Consider the following 14,904-nt stretch of genomic DNA (forward strand, 5'->3'; position numbering starts at 1 on the left):
CCCCTACTCGCCACAGCTAGAGAAAGCCCGCGTGCAGCAACAAAGACCCAACGAAGCCCCCCCAAAAAAAAAAAATCCTGAAAGATGGGTAGGTGGAAGGTGGCAGAGGTGGAGAGGGAGCTTGATGTGCTCAGGGAGCTGAGCGTAGCTTGCATAGTGGGAGTGAGATGAAGCTGGAGAGTTCACAGGACACTGTTATAATGGGCCTTACAATTTGGATTTCATTTTGAGGCCACTAGGAAGACATTAAAGGATTTTTAAGCAGAAAATTGATACTTTTCCATTGATAAATTGATATTTATAGAAACATCATTTAGGCTGCAATTTAAAGAACTGATTGGAGAGGAGGGTAAGCATGGAGGCAAGGCAGAACAGGCGGGGAGGGAATGCAGTAAGTCAAGATTGGACTCAGGTGGTAGTTGAGGGAAATAGAATGTCCTTGGGAGATACTGAGGAGTCCTGATTGAACGAGAAAAGAGATTAGGAATTGTCAAGGCTGTCTCCTAGGAATCTGCCTCCTGCATGGTACGTTTCCATGTCTTTTAATGATGATAGGTAAACCCTGGGAAAGGGAGAAGGTTCATCTTAAATTAGTAGTTCAATTTTGTATATAAAGTTTTCAGTAACTGGGTAATATCTAATTACAGATTAGTTGGAGCTCAAGAGAGTTGTAGGCTAGAGAGACAGCCTTGGGGTCCTGGACCTGAAGACATAATTAAAAGCAAGGGAATGATAGGTTAAGTGCAGATTGATTTATAATTGTCTTTGGGAGCATTCTCTGTGTGTTTCCCCTTCTCTTATTCTTATGTTTCATTTCCTGAGAACATTGCACTAATTAGCATGAGTTCTGTATCCCTTAGGGGGCCTTTTCTGTCTCTATACTTTCCCTGTCAACCGGGATGCATGATTAGAATGGCTCCGCAGCCACTTTGCTTTGTATTTCCTGTTACATAGGAATTGTGTATTTGATAACTTTTTCAGTTTTATCTGTACGTTTACTTTTTTCCAGAAGGAGAACTTATGGATTGTGATGGAAAATCGGAATCTAGTCCTGAACGGGAAGCTGTGGATGATGAAACTAAGGGAGTAGAAGGAACAGAGGGTGTCAAAAAGAGAAAAAGGAAACCATACAGACCAGGTATAGTGCCTGAGCTAGACATCTTAATATAATCAAAACTTAGTTAATTTAAGAAAAATATGATATTGAGGGCTTCAAATATAATGAAATAAACAGGATGAAATATAACTTCTTAAGAACTCTCTAAGCTGAAACTTAGAGAGTTTTTTAGGCTGCGCCGTGCGGCCTGCGGATCTCAGTTCCCCAACCAGGGATCAAACCTGGGCCCTGCTGCATTGGGAGCGCAGGGTCTTAACCACTGGACTGCTCGGGAAGTCCCCAGAACTTGTAGGCTTTTTTAGGCAGTTATTACTGTCTGTTTACCAGTGAATGAGGTAGTTTATTGAATCAGTTCAATCTTTATTCTTATGATTGCTTATATTTTATTGGTAAGAGTGATCGAAATACCTTCTGATGTGTAAGGAAAAACTCTGTGTTTGTTTTCTGCTAGACCTTAAAAGGTAACCTTCCTTACAGATGAGCCACATTTATAACAAGGGCCTAGATTAGCTTCGTCCAAATCACTGTATGAAAATGATTTCATTTCTTCGTAATTATGAGGCTTATAAGTGCACCTACTTTTTTAGACACTGCCAAATTCCTTCCAGGAACTTATAGTTAAATGTTAGGGTTTTTTTGTTTTTTCTTTTTCTGCCTTACATGGAAGTTATCCATGTAAGGGACCCATTTGAGGGGCCCATTAGATCACAAAGTATATTGCTAGACAACTATCATATGACAGAAGCTGTTAGTGTTACTATGTGTCAGGCACTGTTCTCAGCACTTACATCTATTTATTTAGTGTTTATCGTATGTGTATAGGAGATACTATACATTATCCCTTTTTTTACCAGTGAGGTAACTGAAGCAATGAAAAGTTAAATAACCTGCCCAAAGTCTAGTAGTAACCAGAATTACACAGTTTGACTCGTCTAAGAACTTTAGGAATAACTAGACACATTACCCCAGAAGTCATGTTGATTTTTGCTTGGATCATCTAGTTTAGTTTGTATCTTGTATCTGTTCTCCCTCAGCTAACATACAAATAATTTGAATGATGATCTATGAGCTACTAACATTAAGGAAACAAGCATAATTTACTATAATGTTTACCCTGACATCGTTTAGGAGAAGAAATACATGCAGTCTTCTGTACTTTAATGAATTTGTATTCCTATTTGGTTATTAATGAGGTAACAATAACTTTGATCTCTTTTATTTGCTTATTTCCAAACTCTTGTATTTTGCATTAAAATGAGATTATTGATTTAAGTTAACCCATATTGAATTTGGGAAAAGCCTCACTGTTTAAGACTAAGCAATTGCACCCTACTTACTGTGGAATTACAGGGAGAAATTAGTAGTTATTTACAAGATTACCTAATTTCTGTTTTGGATAGGTATTGGTGGATTTATGGTACGACAAAGAAGTCGAACTGGGCAAGGAAAAACCAAAAGATCTGTGATCAGAAAAGATTCCTCAGGCTCCATTTCTGAGCAGTTACCTAGCAGAGATGATGGTATGGTACTGATTTTGTTTGATTTAACCCTCTTATCTTGATATCCCCATTGAAAAGAACTATCCTAAATAATGTTACAACGACAACCTTATTGCTTCTTAGTGATGAAAGGATTTGAGTGCCTGTAAAGTTCATATCTGCAATATAGAAATTAGGTTTGATAAGAAAATTATTTAAATCCAATCAATTATATTGCTTTGAGATTACTTTAAGAAGGGACTGAGAATATGCGGGACTGAATAGGGATTGAATCACATAGTTATGTCTGGTACTTTCTGGCCATCTCACAAAAGGCCTTTCTTTGCCTGCCTTAGCTACTTGGCATAAAATTGGAAACTTTTTAGACTATATAGTTGAAAGTGACAGCGTATCCCAATAATTTATAACAAAGGTGTATAGTGTTTTAGAAATATATCTTCCAATTATTAGTCTGTCATTGTTACTTAGAGTTTCAAAGAAAGCTAAATCATTGCTTAAGTCATAGCTGAAGAATTGGTCCTAATGAAGACTTTGCAATCAGTATGGTCATGATCTGTACACTTTCTGTATTTTAAATATTTTATATAGAATCTGAAGAAAAAAGATGTTTTTGTCATATTCTTTGAATAGAGTTCTTTTATTACTATGTGATAGGGTTTTGGCCTGTGAATGAATTTCAGAAAAATTGCTGCACATTTTTAAAAGGAAGCACCATAATAGTTTTAAAGAAGTTTCTAATATGACTTAACATGGCTGTAATAAGCCCCAGTTAAGAAATGTGATATGTTCAATGAAACAATTTTTTTGTTTTCATCTTCGTCTCTATTTTGTCTTCTATATAATTTTATTTTTATCATTTAGTTCAGTATTTTTCGTTTGTGTCATCCACTGAGTTTTTAATTTATTATGCATTTTTCCTTTTCTAAACTACTTTTTTTGATATTTTAACACTTTGTAGCTTCTTTTTACAGCTTATTCCTCCCAGTTTTAGTTGATTTAGAATATAACATTTCTAAAACGTTTGCATATCTGATTCTGCTCTGTATCTCCTGGCCCTGTCTCCTAGTGCCTCATTTCGTTGTGTTTATGGTGTGAGATAGATACATATACATTAAACAGCAACAAAATTTTTTTTAAACTGTGAGCTCATATTCTTTAGAACATTCTCTGAACTTCTTGAGGACTGAAGTGAAGGTTGGTTACTTCAGAGAATATTTGTTGCCAGGAACATGAGGTGCTATTCCCCTAGGACTCCTTTAAGCTAAATTCTTAGCTTGAAGTTTTTTGGTCCACCTATGTTATATAAATTCAGATTTCTTACATATCAGGGCTGTACTGAGTTTATGAACTCTCCGGGAAGATTTTCATTTTTTTGCCTTTCTACCCAGCACCTTATTCAGTGACGAGATGACAAGCAGTTTTCTTTGCTGTCAGGTTGGCGGGGGTGGTGGTGGTGGTGGTGAGTGATGTGTGGAGGACCAGGGGAACGGGAAGGTGTGTTTCTTGTTAAACCAGCCCTGGTGTGGAGTCCTTCAGGGTCCCCCCTTTATACAGACAGCTTCTGGTTAATCTCTACACCTTGGGAAGAAGCTGTAGGCTTTGTCTTCTATTCCCCATTCCTCATAAGGCTCTGAAAACTGGAGTTCAAGGTCACTAGATTTTAGCAAAATTTCAGAGAGCTTTATTTAGTTCTTTGCTTATTTCTGTGATTCCTATTTTACCTTAATTTTTGGTCTTGGAGAATTCTTTATTTTCTGTTTCGATTACTGCTGTATTTTTTTTTTTTTTTTTGCGGTACGCGGGCCCCTCACTGCTGTGGCCTCTCCCGTTGCGGAGCACAGGCTCCGGACGCGCAGGCTCAGCGGCCATGGCTCACGGGCCCAGCTGCTCCGCGGCATGTGGGATCTTCCCGGACTGGGGCATGAACCCGTGTCCCCTGCATTAGCAGGTGGACTCTCAACCACTGCGCCACCAGGGAAGCACTACTGCTGTATTTTTTTAAAAATGTTCAGAAAATGTTTATCCACTATGTTTAGTTGTTTTCAGTCCACCTATGTAGTCTGGCAACAAAAGTGCCCACACTGATTTTCAGAAGGCATGTGCCTTTTGCCTAAAGTATGTGAGGGTATCATTTGATTGCTTGCTTACCTGCTTTAAGTGGTGTACTTGTTTTATTGCTAAGTTCATAGTCCAACATTTTGGATTTTCGCATTTCTTTGATTTTAAATTTGAGCATTCATAGCATATTTATTATCATATTCATAGATAGTCATATATTATCACAATATGTATGTACTCCAGATACCTAATTTGCAGTAAATCCCTGAACTTGAATTGCTGGATTGAAGGACACACATTTTTTAGAAGACTTTTGTTAGATAGTCCCAATAAACTCTAGCAAAAGGTTGTACCCACTAAATCCCCTTTAGTAGTGTTCGAGTAGCCATTTATCCATACTCATTAGCATTGAGTATGTATTTTCCTTCTTTTAATCTTTAACAAAATGTCAACATTAAAAAAATCAAGTTTCTACTTTGTGAAGAAGAAAATACTCATTAAGAAACAATGGGAAGCATGCTGATAATAAGTAGACATGAAATGAATTTTTTATGATACTTAAAAATTAATAAACTTACTTTGAGGCCTTTTTATGAAAAAGGTAATTTGTCAAGTCATTATGCTGTGTACCTTAAACTTAGTTGTATGTCAGTTATATCTCAATAAAACTGAAAGAAAAAGGAAAAAGCTTGTTTATGTGGAACTGTATGTTGGTAAGTTATAAAATTACTTTTGGTGGGCTTATCTGAAAATTTTAAATACCACATATTTATAAATGTGACTATTGTTTCAGGCTGGAGTGAGCAGTTACCAGATACTCTAGTTGATGAATCTGTTTCTGTTACTGAAAACACTGAAAAAATAAAGAAGAGATACCGAAAAAGGAAAAATAAGCTTGAAGAAATTTTCCCTGCCTATTTACAAGTAATATTTTGCTTTATATTATTTATTTGTTAATGAAAGAAACGTAAAGTGATGTATTGAGTTTTGAAAAAGAGTTTTGTTGTTTTTGTACATGTTTTAATCAGTCATCATAAATGCCATTTTTTATCTTCCAGAGCCTCTTAAACATTACATTTATCTTCTTTGTGCTTTGATACTTTTTACAAAGTTCTTTTTTTAATCCCAGTTTTTCATTTATAAATTTCATAAGAAACACAAGAACTCTTTGGCTGGGAAAAGCTCATTCTTCCAAACCAGTTATACCTGTGTGCTCTGCAAACGCAAGTCTGGTGGACAGCTTCCTTTGCTAGTACGGGTTACAGTAATTATGTTCACTGAATGATGATGGGTTTTTAGCTGCCAGAATTGCAGCTTTCATAATATTTACCACTTTTAGAGGCCTAGTGAACCAAAGGTTTAGGCTGAACTGTTTTTGTTTTCTAAAATATACATCAGGAAAATATCCCTCAATATGAAGAAATTGTTTGATAGATGTAAATAGAAATCCTTCTAGTTCATCTTGTAAACATTAAGTCTCAGAAGAGTTCAAGGCCATGTGGTACATTGGAAAGAACCCTACATCAGAAATAGGACTGAGCTGTAAAGGCTGGCTCAGCCATAGCTCATTCTAGATTCTTGAGCATGTAATTCATCCTTCCTTGGCCTCTCTTCCTTCATGTGTAGAAATTGAATTGGATCAGACTGTCATTGAGTGTCCATCTGATCTGTCCCTCCCACGCAGCTATGGCGAACATAGATAGCTCTTCATTGCTTGAGTTGTAATGTTTTTTTTTTAACCTTAATTTTCCAATTAGCTATTACTAATTTAATTGGTTTTAAAGGCATTTCCTTTCAATTAACATACAGCTTCCTCAATTTTTTTAGTAATTAGAAGTGTAAAATTCAAATATTCATTTGACTAAAATGTCTTCTATATTTATCAAATAAGACTTTAAAGCATAAGTACCTTAAGTATATAATAATATTTATGAGTGAATTTTTGTTAGACAACTAACATCATAAGGGCAGTGTCCATTTTAAAGAGTGCAGTCTTTAAAGTCAGAGCCCTGGGTTTGAATGCCACTATTGCTACCAGTTAGCTATGTGATTTTGTTTTATTTAACAACTCTGTGCCCCAGTTTTCTCATCTATAAAATTGTGGTAATACCTACTGTACAGAAATGTTGAGAGATGAAATAAGAATTGTGGATGTAAAGTGCTTAACTCTGCACCTTACATTTTATCTATCTTTAATAAATGTTTTATTTTCCCCTTATTCCCTTCACATACCTATTCATTCTAGCTTTGTACCTTTAAAAAATATGTAACAGTAATTTTATTGTTCAGGAAATAGAACCATTTATTGTTTAGATTATATTTAATTGCACCCTTTGTGTTGTCTCCTGTGCCCTTCACCTCCCATCTTAATAGTCCTTCCTGGGAGTATTGAGTAGATGGCATGCCCCCCTCCTCCTGTTGACCCTTCTGTAAAGTGTAATGTACATTTAGGAAGCTTTCTTTAGCTTTTTAATGGAAGTATTGATATGAAAACTGACCATTTCATACTTTTGCAAAAGAGCCTTTAAAAATAGTGGATCTGATTTCCTGATTACTGCTGTGATCTAAATCTGTTGATCGGGATTGTTTCTTTTGGTGTACAGGTGTAATTCCCCTGTTGTCCATCAGTAATATATAGCTTTTTTGATGTGCAGGAACCTTTTGTGATAGTACTATTTCCTGGACATCTTGTGATAGCAATTGTATTTTTTTTCCCCATTGTTCAGGGGTGGGGTGGGGCATACATAATATATAGTGATGAAAACCCACCAGGAATTCAGTAACAGTGTTTTTCTAGCTTTTCTTTATTAATCACAACAGTGTCAAGATAAACTATAAATAATTGTATAATCCACCCAGTAGAAATAGTTACCTGGCCTATTAAGAGCTGGTGGTACCACATGGCCATAGGTACCCCTGTAGTAGATCTGAAGTCCCCAGGTTCTGGTCATCACCGAACACTATTAAGTCACAAACCAGGTGGAGCCACTCCCTTACGTTAACTGCAGGAAACAAAAAGCCGCCAAAGTAGTAAGAACGTAACAGTTTTTGATAAATACCACTAAATTCATCATGGGTCATATTAGGAAAAAATTCTTGCTAATGGTGGTCTCAGATTTCTCAGATTTATACTGAAGGCATTAAATAAATGATCTATAAAGTTCTAAGATGCTTTCCTAATGATAAAAGCATTGCCAGTATAAGAAACAAATCATCTCCTGCCCAGTGCTCTATATTTGTGGGTTTTCAAATTTCTTTTTCATAGTGAAATAACTTCTTCATTTAAAAAAAGTGAAAATTTCAAATCAAATATTCATCGCCTCTACCAGACTTCACATACCTCCTCCCCTGTCCCTTTTCAAAAGTTAACAGCTTGGTGTTTATCCTTTCAGAACTTTTAAAATAATTTATTTTTGTATAGTCTTGGTTTGTATTTTATGTTTTGCTGGACATATCACTCAACTTGCTTTCTTTTAATACTGTATCTTAGAGCTTCTTTTTTTTGACTGCATAATTCTACATCCTTTTTAAAAATTGATGTATTTTATAGTATGGATATCTATAATTTATTTAGTCATATGCTTTTTGACAGACATTGAGTCTGTTTTCTCTTTTTGGTATTACTAAAAAATGCTGCAGTGAACCTTTTTTGTGTATGTGTCTTTGGCAAGAGTGTATTAAATGTTGGTAGTTACTGCAAAATTGCCCTCCACCAAGAATCCCCTTTCCAGGCAGACCACATTGTAGACAATAGAGTTTTGGGGTTGAAGTAAGTGAAGGGGGTCCCCAGTGCTTCCTTTTGTTCTCTTTATTGATGCTTGAGAAGTTTGGGGGAGATCTAGAGCTGTAAGGAGCCCAGCTTGAAAGAGTGGTCTCTACAGTAGAGCAAGTATATTGAAATGGAGAAAAGTTAATATGAGTAAATGGATAAAAAGCCATAGCCTTTAATAGCCATACATTTTGTACACATAGTTTGTTTAAAATGACTATAAAAACCCTCTTTCAGATTTATAGCATGTGAAGTCTTTAATATGGTTGTATGCATTAGTATGAGAATACTAAATCTATCTGAAGTATATAAATATTAAAGCTGTAGATCAAACCCTTGTGCTATCCTCTGTAGATAATCTATAAATATTAATAATATTCATGAAGTTTTAGTTTTTCTTATAATATGAATTAAGGTGCCACACTGTTACAAATTTATCCATTTTTAAATTTAATTGTAATCTAATCTGGGAGTATCGAATTATTATACTGCAGTTGGTAGAAACATATGTGACAGAATTGTGTGGTTTTATTTGCATAATTTTATTTGATTCTTGTAAAAAAAAAAAAAACCAAAAAACCTTATTTTTAAAATTCCGGTCAATTCTTTATATAAAAGAATTGACAGGCTATCTCTATAATTATTTATATATTTCTATATTCAATTTTTATATTGTTAAATACTAAGCTTTTCTGTTATTTCTGCCTTCTTATCAAAATGATGACAATTATCTGTTCTCAGTTTAGAATTTTATAACTAAGTCAATTGTTCTCATATGTGCTTATCTTTATCTAGGAAGCTTTCTTTGGAAAAGATCTTCTAGATACAACTAGACAAAACAGACTAAGTTTAGATAATCTATCAGAAGATACAGCTCAGCTTTCTTACAAAACAAACATGAACACAAATTTCTTGGATCCTTCCTTAGATCCACTACTTAGTTCATCCTCAACTCCAGCAAAACCTGGAACTCACGGTATGTGGAATCAGTGACAAACTTTTCTTTATCGCATTACATTCATCTTCCTTTTAATCAAACCTTTGAAATGCTTTAGTTTGGCCTCATACGTATTTTAAAAATTAACTTTATTGAAGTACCAGGTCTGTAAGATTTATCAAATAAGTTTATCTGTGTAACAACCACTAAATCAACTCCTGTGAGTGGCGAAGGAAAATGTTTGGTTTACAGTTTGCTGAGGGTAATGTAAGGGAGTGTAATTAGGCCATAGTTGGTGAGTTATAAATATAATAGTCTTCAACTTAGGTAGATTTTTGTTAATTACATAGCCCCAAGAAATTCAGAAGAGGAAAAGAGTGCTGTAGCTGGGAACTGGCTGTTCCACTGTGATAACAAAGTGAAATATATTTCAGATCAGTTTCTCACTACTGAGGGTTTGGGCCAGATAAACCTTTGTTGGAGGAGGGAGGCTGTCCTGATATTTAGCAGCATCTCTGTCCTTATGATGTCATAATGATCAAAAATGTCTCCAGATATTGCCAAATGTCTCTGCAAAACTGTCCCCTATTGAGACCCACTGCCCTAGCTATAGTGAATATGGGGACTACCTAGAATCAGAGAAAGGTATGAGAGCTTAATGTTTATTAATATTAACGTCAGCAAGGCTCTCAGAGGTTTAACTAGTTAGGTATCACAAAGTTTTTCCTCCACTTCTGTATTTTTTATCTCGCCTTCAATTAGAAATTTAATGTTCTTCTGACAGGCTTCCTTTTGCCATTGAATTACATTTATTACTCCTTTAATCTTATAAACTCAGTTTGGAAAACAATCTTAAGGCAGCAGCCTTCCACTGAAAGATGACTTTTGATATATTAAGTAGTTACAGCTTCATTAACTTACCACTATCCTGGATGGAAATACAGGCTTTTATTTTTTATTTTCACTTCTTGAAATAATTAGAAGCAATCTTATCCCCTTGTTATTTGAATGCACCCAGCATGGGAGTAAAGGCCATGCTCTTTGTTTAATGTTAGCAGATCATTTTACTTTAGTTGTTGTTTTGAGTACTTACCTGCTCTGATCCCATGTTAATATGTTGTTAAAATAATGCATAGTGAAAGACTTGTCGGCCCTTCAAAGGATGTCTTACTCTGAAGGATTATCTTATAAAAGTCTTGACTAGCCATTTAAAGACTTACATAGAAGGAAATTGCCCTTGAGTTTTTATAAGGAAAAGAATTGAGGTTGGAAGGAGACATATTGTGACTGGAAAGACATTGCTGTACACTATTTTTATTCCTGTTTCCTTTATTTGAAGTTGTTTTTTCCACAGAACTCCTGAAGAGAGAATACTTTAATGATAAAGCCAAAATGTAGAGGACTAGAGTAATACACATTTCAAAACCTAGGTTAAATATAATGTCCTGTGCAGTCGAACCACTCTCTTGCCACTATGATGGAAATTCAAAAGTAATGGCTTCCTTTTTAAAAATACTTTATTCAATGTAGTCCATTACATCAGTTTTAATAATTTGTTGATAAGATACAAAATTTCTTCAGGTAGAGGAGAACTTTTAAAACATGGTCCTTTAAAAAACGCTGGTTGTAATTTGTTTAGTAGAATTCCATTGGTTTAAAACAAACAAGCCCGCAAACCTTAACCCTGGAACAATTATCCCCCAATTTTTTTTTCTTTCAAGTGTACTGTTTTCTAGAGAATACATTATTGAAATAATTTGATTTCTTAAAAACTTTACAAATATTTGGGCATACAGAATTTACTTTAGCTCAATTTAAAAAATTATATTTTTATGTATGTCTGAATTCTATTTGAGAAGTATACGTTTAATGGGACAAGACTATTTTCATAGAAATATTTGATCTAGAATCTGGAGTATTTTATGTCCTCCCCTCCTCTCCTTTTTTTTTTTTTTTTTAAATTTTTAATTGAAGTATAGTTGATTTACAATGCTGTGCCAATGTCTGCCTTACAGCAGAGTGACTCAGCTATGCACATATATATTTTTAAAATATTCTTTTCCATTATGGTTTATCATAGGATATTGAATATAGTTCTCTGTGCTATACGGTAGGACCTTGTTGTTTATCCATTCTAAATATGAATCCTTTTTTTTTCTTAAGTAAAAGTATAGTCCAAATGGATAAAAATATTCAGATATCCCTTAACTTAAATGACTAATAAAGTTTCTAAAGGTAGCCTAAATATTTTCCTGCTTGATTAGGCCAGAAACCCTGGTAGTTCTCCTTGACTCTTCATTATCTCATATTCCACATCTGATATCTCTGCAAGTTTGCCTCTGCCTTCAAATGATATCCCAAAGCCGACCACTCCTAACCTCACCCTCCCACCACAGTCTTGTGGGCTGGTACCACCTGTCACTTAGACCCGTCCAAGGCCTGCTGACTGATCCATCTCCCCTCTTGCCAACATGCCTTACCCCCTCCTCCACCCCCGTCGGTTCTGCGCCTGGCAACCAGCGTTTCCCTGTAAGATGTCAGTCACACCCTCCTCTGGCAGTCTTCCAGCAACTTCCCATTATACAGTTGACCCCTGAACAACAGGGGTTTGAACTGCGAGGGTCCACTTATATGAGGATTTTTTCCACTGATACGTACAGGAGTCCTACCATCCCTGGCTGCCTGAATCTGCAGAGGTGGAAATGAGGATATAGGGAGGGCCGACCACAAGTCATATTCGGATTTTTGACTGTGTGGAGGGTCGGTGCCCCTCACCCCCATGTTGTTCAAGGGTCAGCTGTACTTTATATTTCAGAATAAAGCTCAGTCTTCGCCTTGACTTGTAAAACCATCCATAATCTTGCTTAACTGCCTTTTCAATCTCTTACCACTCTTTCCCTTTCTTACCGCAAGCACTGGCCCCTTGTCTTGACAAAACTCTTCCTGCTCTGGTCTTTGCATCTGCTTTTCCCTTTGCCTGAGGTACTCTCTCCATTTTAGGGCATATGCTCCCGTAGCTTGTTTATTAGATTTGTGCTTGGTAACCACCTTTAAAAGGCCTTCCCTGACCACTTTATCTAATATCTAACAGTATTTCCACATCTTATTCTGGATCCTTCTTTCCTTATTGCTTATCTTTATAGCACTTACACTGCTGTCATTTATTTACTGTCAGACTCCCTCTGCGAAAGTAAGCTCTGGAGGCCATGCACTTTGTTTTAGTCACTTCTGTATTCCCAGTGGCTGGACCAGTGCCTGTTGACATAATCCATAGACATAATTCTGTGGGTGCTCAAACACTTTCTTTAGAATAAATAAGTGAATTAATCAGTGTTAAGGGTAAAGCTGGAAGTAGGCATTTAACTAGATGGTATCTGGTTTATACTTTACAAGGAACTTCTAAACAGTAGGTTTGCCTTTAATATTTTATTTATCTTCTGGAGTGTTTTCCAGATGTCATTTTTAGTGATGCCACTTTCTTAATTTTTTGCTTTGTTTCACTTTTATTGCCTGTGGGTTTTATTTTAAATTTTATTTTATTGTTAATATACAGTAGTCACAAAAACAAAAGTCTTAATTTTTAATGTTTTGTTACTGAAAATGTTGGAGTGCCTTTTCTATGAAAAATTCCTTACTTTAGAAGCAATAAACTTTTTATGACTCTAGTACTTACCTCAGTATCTGCTGTATTCTAGATATTTAGTAAATGGTTGAATGAGTGAGTTTTAGAATTTAATGTCTAGGAAAATACTGACACTTTACAAACATACTTACTGCGCTTAGGCACTGCTGATGATCCCTTAGCCGATATTTCCGAAGTCTTAAACACAGATGATGACATTCTTGGAATAATTTCAGACGACCTTGCAAAATCAGTTGATCATTCAGGTATATATGAGTACTGTTTGCCCAGTGTCTATTTTATGATGTGAGTGAGAGGTATGTGTGTGAAACAAGCTTAGTCTTTTCTCTGAAACTGAAAAAAAATTTTTTTCTTTCTTTTTCTTCCTTCCTCCCTCCCTCCCTCCCTCCCTCCCTCCCTCCCTCCCTCCCTCCCTCCCCTCCCCTCCCCTCCCCTTCCTTTGTCAAAGAACTCATCATTTTATTTGATCTGCCTTGGCTTTCCTGCTTTAAGAGGGGAAATGGCAAGTTAGTTAATCTCTGCTGCCTGTCTAGTTGCATCAGATTTAAGGCCTGCTGCCTTAGAGTCCTGCTGTGCCTGTCTCTTCTTTCGTTTGCGCCGTCCCCCAGCTCCCGTGGTAATCGTCCATTTCATTTGGTTTGGGTCTTGTAGGTCTTGATTTGAGCACTTTCCAGGTTGAGAGCTCATCTTGTCCATTTGGTAAGAAACTGAGCAATGGGCGACGGCTGACTAGAAGTAGTCTTTTTGTTTTTAAATAGTCATTTCAGCTGAAACAACCTGTAGGTGCATGTGTATTTGTTATAGTGCTAATTTGTCACTAATCCAACTTTGCTTTTCCCTTTGTGCGTGCAGCTAAAGCATGGTACAACTGTACTGTGTTTTGGATGACTTTCTCTGTAGTGTTCTTTTTTCTTTAAATGAATGGTTTTATTCATGTTAGTATGTAATTTATAATATTACCCAAATATTATAGAGTTAGTTCCTATAAGAGCAGATAAGTTCCAGATAAGAGCAGATGAAATTTTACTTTTTGATAGCAGTAATATTGAGGAGGAAGCATGATAAAGTAGATAAACCAGTTTTAAATGTGACTATTGCTTAAAAACCAATTTATATGAGATAAAGCATGTAATAAACATAATCTGTATATTGTTTTTGACTACAGAATATTTCAAAAATATGATCTGTAGTTGAAATTATTCACAAAAGGATAATTTTTACAAGGCATTAAAAATTTTAGAGCTTGTCATTAATTTGTGTGGAACTTGTTTCACAAACTGCATATGATAAGTTGAACCATACATTTGAAACACTGTCTTCTAAGTTTAAGCAGTTAATTGTATATTAAACATTGTATATTGATTCTTCTTAGAGAGTCCTGTCTTAATAATATGCTGCTTATTTTTTTGTGGAAATTAGCACTTTAGAACCAGATGTGTTCTTTGGTTTCTCAGGGAATGTGTTTGCATTGATTAAACCATACCTTTAAGCAGCACCCAAGTTTATAGATACATTGTGCCTAATTTTTACTGATTGACTCTCCAGATTGATTTAGGAATCCAGATTAATTCAGAATTACAGGCTTCTCATCGCTCTGTGTTAATCATATGGTTGTGTTTTAATGCAGGGAAATAGTGTAGTGCATTCTGTGTGAGTGTTCAGAGTTCACTTTTTAATACGCATACCTTGCTCCTCAGCTGGAATAGACCTTGGTGCCGGCGTTGATGATCCTTCCTCTTTGCCTCAGCCAAGTGTCAATCAGAGTTCACGACCGTTAAGTGAAGAGCAGCTCGATGGCATCCTCAGCCCTGAACTAGACAAAATGGTCACAGATGGTAAAATATTTGCCCTACATCTAGGCTTTCTAAAAGACATGAGTAA

At 35.8% G+C, this 14,904-nt stretch overlaps 1 protein-coding gene across 21 annotated transcripts in view; it reads left to right on the top strand.

Moving 5' to 3' along the window:
- KMT2C (lysine methyltransferase 2C) overlaps positions 1 to 14,904 on the top strand; it is a 288,150-nt gene that overhangs the window by 219,159 nt on the left and 54,087 nt on the right. For 16 of the 21 annotated variants that reach the window (XR_007479396.1, XM_033408301.2, XM_033408303.2 and 13 more), the window contains 6 exons: positions 1,010 to 1,138; positions 2,518 to 2,637; positions 5,468 to 5,598; positions 9,239 to 9,419; positions 13,164 to 13,268; positions 14,721 to 14,900. Coding sequence is in view for 20 of the 21 variants with exons in the window: in XM_033408301.2 (XP_033264192.2) it covers positions 1,010 to 1,138; positions 2,518 to 2,637; positions 5,468 to 5,598; positions 9,239 to 9,419; positions 13,164 to 13,268; positions 14,721 to 14,900 (846 nt within the window). In the remaining variant the exon portion in view is untranslated. The remainder of the gene's footprint in view (positions 1 to 1,009; positions 1,139 to 2,517; positions 2,638 to 5,467; positions 5,599 to 9,238; positions 9,420 to 13,163; positions 13,269 to 14,720; positions 14,901 to 14,904) is intronic. The other 5 variants (XM_033408308.2, XM_033408309.2, XM_033408306.2 and 2 more) reach the window with 1 other exon arrangement.

The sequence above is a fragment of the Orcinus orca genome, chromosome 9, assembly GCF_937001465.1.
Source record: "Orcinus orca chromosome 9, mOrcOrc1.1, whole genome shotgun sequence".
Taxonomy (NCBI): Eukaryota; Metazoa; Chordata; class Mammalia; order Artiodactyla; family Delphinidae; genus Orcinus; species Orcinus orca.